This window comes from Eucalyptus grandis, chromosome 3 (assembly GCF_016545825.1).
Source record: "Eucalyptus grandis isolate ANBG69807.140 chromosome 3, ASM1654582v1, whole genome shotgun sequence".
In the NCBI taxonomy this organism is placed as follows: domain Eukaryota; kingdom Viridiplantae; phylum Streptophyta; class Magnoliopsida; order Myrtales; family Myrtaceae; genus Eucalyptus; species Eucalyptus grandis.
In genome coordinates this window covers 4,267,156-4,275,302 of record NC_052614.1, presented here as the reverse complement: position 1 = coordinate 4,275,302, position 8,147 = coordinate 4,267,156, and the positions used below count along the sequence as shown (strand labels likewise).

The following is an 8,147-nucleotide window of genomic DNA, read 5'->3' as shown; positions in this document are numbered from 1 at the left end:
GCGGCTGGACTCCGATGGATGCACTACTCAGACAGGGCTGTCGACGGATTGGGGAGGGGCTGAGCTCAGTTCTCTAGGTTTTTCAAAACTTCTCTAGGCCTGGAATGGAGGAGGGGGTCGACAGATGAGGAGGAAGGAGGGGGAACCGGTTGGCCTTGGAGGGGGCCACCTTGGTCTCCTCTCTATCTCTTTGTCCCCTTGGTTGACCCCGCCAATGCCCAGCTAGTTTCCTCAACAATTCCAGCTGCCAAAGCTTCCATAGGAAGGCATTGAGAGGGTACAAAGGTGTGAGGCATGGAGGGCTACGAATTTTGAAGGTCTTCCCCTCAAATTGGATTAAATCATCACTTGAATTCCCTCAATTCGGCTTCTGAAAATTCAACCGTCGAGTCCTCGATCAAATTGGTATTTTTCCTTGACATTAGAACCAACTTGCATCCCAATTTCGCGATAAAAAATGGTCCTTTGAATTTTCCGATCGAAAACGGCCCTATATAGATTTTTTCCGCCAAAACCTCAGTTTGCAGAAAAATTTTCGGAGGATGAGTCAACGTTCCTAAAATGACTCATGACATGACAAGTACTTTCAATTTCTAAAATCTGATTCAAATTCGTGGTTAATTTCAATCTGGCGTGATTTTAGCGTGACCTAGGCTACTGGGTAGCTTTCAGAAATTTTTAGTGCAAATGACCCGTGGTCGATTTTCTTCGAACCACAATAAACCTCTTCGACACATTGGCGACTCTCGATGGTCGTGAAAATTTCGAGATTTCAAATACGAACATAGGGTACCATAACGATAGAAAAATCTATTTAGTACCGATTAACGGGAATTTTGCAAATTGGTGGAATCATCCACATTTAGCCACACATCTCAGTCAAACCGACCTATCTCTGAATTCTTATCGATCTTTACTGTGTCGTAATAATCTCTGTAGATGAGCACAGTCGAGTAGTCGATTCATGGTCGAATTCTCAAGTCTATTAGGTTAAAATCCCTTAATGACTTCCCCATATAGTCTAGTTATCTCAGGAGTAATCAGCTCTGAGAATAGTACTATAAGCGCATCGATGAAAGACCCGATTTATTAAATTGAAAGCAGAATTGAAATTTTAGGATGTCACAGCAAGATTCTATTTGTTGCGACAAATCAGGATGATCAAATTGACTAAAGGCTGCTCTCCATTGTACAATTAGACCCTATCCTACATCACACACCCTGATAATTTGTTTCGACATTCCAAAATACGTAAAAAGAGTATTATATGTATCACCAACCCCTAATAATTGACCATCCGAGTGGCGAGCGTGTTCGCCTTCTTCACTCCAAACCCTGCCGTCTATCCAATAGTGTACTAAACTATCTCAATTATACTTGCTACTCATACCATTTTCCAGAGTAGAGCAAACGAGAGCTTCTAGGTTCCTAGGTTGCCAAAACTTGTCAAATGGACACACATGGTGTACCAAACAAAAAGCTGCCAGTTAAGGGCTAGCTCGCCCAACCCTCCCGGAAGATAAACAGGCACTCACCACAAATCCTTACGTGAAGTAATAACACACATTTATACAGTGTTAAAATAACTAATAAAATGTTTGATCATATCAGGGCAATGAGCTTGAACAATAAAGTAGAATGGTATCCTGTGATTTCGCCTGAATGGCCAGGTATGTTGCAATAGTTGAGTCGAGATATCAAATGATATATACTGTTACGTAATCTTTTAGCTTTAGAGGTCTGGTGGAAACATATGGTCTTGATTTGGGATTGGCAATGGAACTTTGCATCTATGTTGGGCAATGCGATTCACCACTCCAAATTGATTTCGGCATTTTTTATCTCTCTTTTCGACCTTGGTTGAGTTACCCAGTACTTCGTCTAGATAATGGTAAAACCTTGGAGATATAATTACGACTTATTTCAATTTGTAAGTACTTTGCTGCATCCTAAGAGGTAACTGCAAATTATTTGATACTCGATGTCTAGATTGATATGTAAGCTCACCTACCAAGAAGAGAAAAGAAGTCTTTAACACATCACCAGAGATTGGTTTGTTTACTCAATAAACCTCATGCATGGACTGCTTAAACAATATCAACACACATCAAGACTAATATTATGAATCAAATATGGATACTTATGGCGCGGTCGAAAGACATAACCTATTATTAGGAAATACTTGAATTCATTAGGGATTTGAAATACAGGAAAGTTTTACATATTGCTGAAAGTGAGAAATTGAGTAATTTACCTATTACTACTAGCAAGTTGGGCAAAAAACATAACCTAGTCATATTACATGGTAAAATCGTGTAATTGGTTAGGTATGCTGATGGTAATTTACAAACAAAGCCAGTAAATGCAATAGTAAATGCGATAGTAAGTCATCAGCAAATTCATTAGGAAGTTTCTAGTGAATTCAATGATTTACCCAACGAGATCCAATTTTATGTAAGCCGGTGGAGTAAGGAATGTTGTAATTTTAAGTACAATGTAAGTTATCTAATTATACAAAAGCTCATCATTCAAAATTAAAACTTATGAGGGAAAATGGTGAGTTACGAGTGAAATTAATAGTTTTCGACTTATGTTCACTTTTAGATATTTCACTTTTTTTTTTTTTTGCCAACCTATAGATGTTTCACTTATTTAAAAAAAATGCATAACATTTTGTGGTCATATAGATCATCTACAATATCAGTTTCCTACATTAATTGGATCAAGTAAAAGGACCTCAAAACACGCACATCGATTATGACAGACATTAACTTCTGATTTTGATGAGACTGAACGGAACTACGCACATAGTGGCGAGCCATAATATCTCCAAGAGTTATCTTCTTCCATTGAAATTGGCAAACAAGAAATCTTCACTCCACATAAAGTGGCGGCCCCAGCCATAGCTGAATGCTACTACCCAAGGGGACTTTTTATTTATTTAAAAGTGATCATTGAATTATTCTTAAATGTTCACTTTGTTCTCTAAAGCTTTCAATTTGTTTAATGTAGTTCCTCATAAGGTCAAATAAGTCATTTGGTACTATTCACAAGTTTTTTAATCACACTATTGCCCAGACTTTATAATATCTTTCCATTCAATCAATTTCCGTAATCAATGAAAATATCTGCTATCTTTCTATTGCCTTTGTTATCTTTATAAATATTATGATAATTCTATTTAAATATAAATTTAGCTTATGATCTCTATAATAATAAAAGTAGTATGCAAGGTTAATTTATCTGCTTTTAAAAATAAATGTTGTCATAAGGATATCCAAAGAAGATAATATTAATTTATTTACTAATAATTGTATTTATGTTAATCTAAATCTTGCTCCAAGTTTTTGAGATAGATAAAATTTTCAAGATTATATGTTTTGTGTTCTCATAAGTAAATTTAGTAATATCTATATGTTAGGAAATTAAAATAAAAGGAATATCGACCCAATAAAAACTGTAAATAAAGTTCTACTTTTTTTTATTACATAAATCATAGGCCAAAAAGTATTTAAAGGGAAAATTCATAATATTTATAAAGACTGTGCGAATATAGCTGTTACTATATTTTCTTTCCTTTATTTTCTTCCTGGCTCTTAGATACAATGTTAATGCCGAGGCAAAAAGAGACGACCTTTACAATGTTAAACGATCCTCCCACGCAGTTCACGGGTTAAGGAAACTGCGGGTGTATAAAATGATACCAAAATTAGCTAATGTAAATCCACATTGATTACTAATGACAATTTCCGTGGACGAAGAGAAGTCCTGTAAATAATTTAATGTGAAGACGCCATCGGCTTGGCGCAAAAGACTTGAACTAGAGGAATAAAGGCAACGCGGAGAAAACTTTAGGTGGAAGATTCGGAGAACATATTGTTAATTGATGTGGGTGCTTTGCTTTAAGCTCTTTCCTTTTCCTTTTGGACAGCTAAAGGAAAAGTGCGTTCCACATGGCTTTGGAGACTTGGGAAGAAGACTGGTAGGGCCGGATGAGAAATTTAATAACTTTTGTCATTTATTAAAGTTCATAAGTTAATTAAAAGCAAATGGTTCATTTGCTTGCGCACAAAAAAAAAAAAAAGAGCATAATTTCTTAGAGCTATCAATTTTATAAACTTGTAAAATGAAATATGTTTCACATAAATAGATACAATGATTCTATCTAATTAGATAATGCAAAAGTGACGTTCCAAAGCACTTTCAATGGGTGGCAAATTCTTATTCATGAGTTATCTTCACCGGAGATCCTTCCATCAATAAATGGAACATGATGCCTCATAATTAACTGTTATCCTTTTAATAGGTTGTTTAATTAAAAAAAATTGCAAAACTAATAGTACTAAGAACATATAGCAAAAGTTAAAGCAAAGAAGTCACAACATGAATGTCCCATAATTAAATTTATAATTTATGTTCTTTATTAAATTTCATGAGTTAATAAAAGGAAATTGTTGACATGGTTGAGCAAAAAGAGAAAGCATAACTTCTTAGAGCTTAGTTTAAGCTTATAAAATCAAATATGTTTCATGTGTTGATTCTAAATTAGGTACTATGAATATGTCTTACTAGATGAATATAAAAGCGGTGCTTCAAAGCATTATCAATGGGTGGCTAACATGTGGTACTCTCCATAAATCACATCTATCTTAACTTTCTTTTAAAAAAAAAAAATCCTTATTCCCACTTTAACTGAAATAAAATATTTTCTAGAACAATTACTTTCAATATTATGAAAAGCTCTTATTTTCATGATGATCAACGTATTTTTTGAATGATTATTTCTTATAATCTATTTCACAAGACTTTTCCTGTGCATAGTACAGGTCCTTAGGCCACTGTAATGGTAAGATGATTGTAGTGCCATTATAGCCATTAAGTTCTTTATTTCTTTTTGTTCCTTACTTTTCGATACAATACTAAAGTTGTGGTAAAAAATGACAATAATATAAACCCGATGCTCCGATGCGTAGCACAGGCAAAGTGTACTGCTGATTTAAATGGTAAGAAAATCATATCGTCTTGATTCCATTTAGCGTTGAGATAGAACTGCCACCAGATAATGCCTAAAAGTAAAAGGCCATGACTAAGCACGCGTAGAGGAAGACTCCATGAAGTGGAAAAGAAAGGCGCGCTTGGAGCAGTGAATGGAATGATCATCCATCGGATATTGCCGAGAAGCCAACGTCGAGGATGAGGAGCTTTGACCACAAGAAGGCAGCGAGTGAGTAGTTGTTTTTAGTCAATTTGAAGGCATCTCCAGATTCCTAGTGTGAACGCATGAAATACATGAAACGACCTACGCGCTGTGAGAGATTAAAATATGCACAATAGTCGAACAATCGTGCCTTGCCTCCTGCTTTCCCTTCTTCCTCTTTACCAGCCCCGCTGTAAATGTGGCGCAGAGATAGTCCGGTATCATTTCCTCCTCCAATCCATCCATAATAGTCGAGCCTCAGAGAGAGAGAGAGAGAGAGAGAGAGAGAGAGAGAGAGAGAGAGAGAGAGAGAGGGAGGGAGGGAGGGAGGGAGGAGGGACCGTGCTCTGCAATGGAAGAACAACAATGCAAGCGAGCAAAATTCACTGAAGCTTCGAGTTCGTCCACTTCTATGATTGGAAAAAATCACTACGTATTCTTGAGCTTTAGAGGTCCCGATACTCGCAATGGCTTCATCGATCACCTCTACCATAGACTCCGAGATGTGGGCCTGCTGTTCCATCCAAACTTCGTGTTCAAAGATGATAAGAACCTCTGCCTTGGTGAGCCAATTGCTGAAAATCTTCTTAGTGCAATCAAGCACTCTAAGGTTTCAATTCCAGTTATCTCGAAAAATTATGCTGCTAGTGAATGGTGCCTCCTTGAACTCATTGATGTTATGAAGTGCAAGGAAAGTAGAGTACAAATAGTCTTGCACATGCTTTACAAGGTGAAATCCAAGGATGTGAAACACATGCAGGGGAAATTTGGAGAAGCCTTCAAATCCAGTATGGATCGTTTTGATGAGGAGGTTAAGCAACAAGGGCCGGAAGCGCTCAAAAGAGCACTTACTCTTAGAGTATACGAATCAGGCAAATTTGCTAATGGGTACGTGGTTTACCTTGTTTTAACAGATCCTCGCCGGAAGAAGAATTTTTCTATAAATCATCCTTAATCCTTGTTTTGTGGAGCCATTAATAAGTTATCATGTGTTGTGTCATTTGACAGGCGTGAAGCGGAATTAGTAGATAAACTTGTAGAAATAATAATGCGAGACCAGCAACATGATTTTCAACCATGTCTTCCCGTGAACTTGGTTGGAATTGACGATCATGTGGCTGAGGTTATGAAATTGATGGATACTGATCGTCCAAACACTCATATTATTGGGATTTATGGGATTGGAGGCAATGGTAAGACAACTCTAGCTACAATTATCTATAACAAACTTTTTGACAAGTTCGAGTGTCGCAGTTTTCTCAATGATATTAGAGAAACAATCAATGGCAAGGGTATCGAGCATGTGCAATCTCGATTGATCTCAGATGTACTAAAACTTCATGACCATCAAGTGCCAGATTCTGATAGAGGAATTAATACAATCCGATCCTGTTGCACACAAAAGAAGGTACTTATTCTTCTTGATGATGTGGATTGTCAAGACCACCTCAATAAATTGATTGGAGGTTGTAGTTTCATGTCAGGAAGTAGGATCATTGTTACAAGTCGAGATAAGGCCCTCTTGAAGTCTGAATATGAGTATGAACTCAAAGAAATGAATCACAAAGACTCTTTGCTTTTGTTTAGTAGATATGCATTTGAAAGGGAACAACCTCCCACAAAACTTGCGGCTCTCTCTACTAATATTGTTGCCACCACAGGAGGGCTTCCCTTAGCTCTCATGGTTATAGGTTCAGTTCTCCAAGGAGAAGAAGATGAAAGAAAATGGAGAGAAATGCTGAAGAAATTGACAAAGGCACCTGATGTGACAGTACAACAAAAGTTGAGGATAAGTTATGATGCGTTAGAACCTAAAGAACAAGAAATCTTTCTTGACATAGCATGTTTTTTCATTGGAACTAATAAAAGATCGGCCATTTACCTATGGGATGATCTTGAATTTTATCCATTATCTGCATTGGCAAAAATGACTCAACGCATGTTAATAAAATGCGATGATAACAAGAAGTTGAGAATGCATGATCAATTAAGAGATTTAGGTAGAATTATCGACCGTCCAGCACATAAGAAGCCCTGGGAATGCAGAATATTATGGGATGAGGAAGCCAAGGAAGTTCTAGGACGCAAGGTAACAATTATGTCTCCTTTAGGCCTCTCCCATGTTCTCTAATGGTAGTTCCTCAAATCATTATTGTTATTGTTCTTTTTCTGTGTCTTTGATCATTCTCAACATGTTGTTAGCATTTTCTTGGTAAAAGCTACATCCAATTTTGGCCTTTAGTCCATGAAAAGTTTGCATTCGTGATTATGAGGCTCAGAAGAGGATTATTAAATTTGTGTATAACTCTATCTATTTTGCTCTTTTGTCATTTTAACATCATTATCTAGTAGATTTGTTACATCTTCTTGCTATATTACTTGTTGGTGACCGAGCACCACACGGGTTTGAAAAATTTATGTTATGCCACTTATAAATCATGTTTATCACACTCTAAAACGCACGAGAGTCTTTATAATTTTATGCCATTGATTTATTTTGTTCAATCAAACAACAAAAAAATTACTCTTGATTATTACTTTGTTGCTTTTATTCTATCTTTCCAAAATATATCAACAATATATTTTTGAAGTGCGTTGGTGTGAGGATAAATACATGGATAGCATGTTATCCACCTTTTTCACTCTTGAAATTTTACTTTTGTATGATATATGCGATAGTCTCCTTCTCCAAGAATCAAATACATTATTCTATCTTCAATTTCCAACCTTGAATACGTGCAATTTGCTCGTATACAGATTCTACCTTTTATCAAAAAAAAAGAAAAAAAGATTTCATTTAAATTATTTTCACCTCAACTATTGTCTATCAACTTAAGATTATATTCAATTTCAAGTAATAAGATGTTATGCAATGGTTTTATATGCATGACAAATCTATACAATTGTTTTGTAGGATTTATTATGAATGTTCGCGATGTAAATCTAATAG

At 36.1% G+C, this 8,147-nt stretch overlaps 1 protein-coding gene across 1 annotated transcript; it reads left to right on the top strand.

Annotated features, from left to right (window-relative positions):
- Positions 1-5,549: 5,549 nt before the first annotated feature.
- On the top strand, positions 5,550-7,328 carry LOC104438874 (disease resistance protein RUN1-like). Its single transcript, XM_018869652.2, has 2 exons — positions 5,550-6,085; positions 6,206-7,328. The coding sequence occupies exons 1-2, from the start codon at positions 5,550-5,552 to the stop codon at positions 7,326-7,328; spliced, it is 1,659 nt and encodes a 552-aa protein (XP_018725197.2).
- The last annotated feature ends 819 nt before the right edge of the window (positions 7,329-8,147 follow it).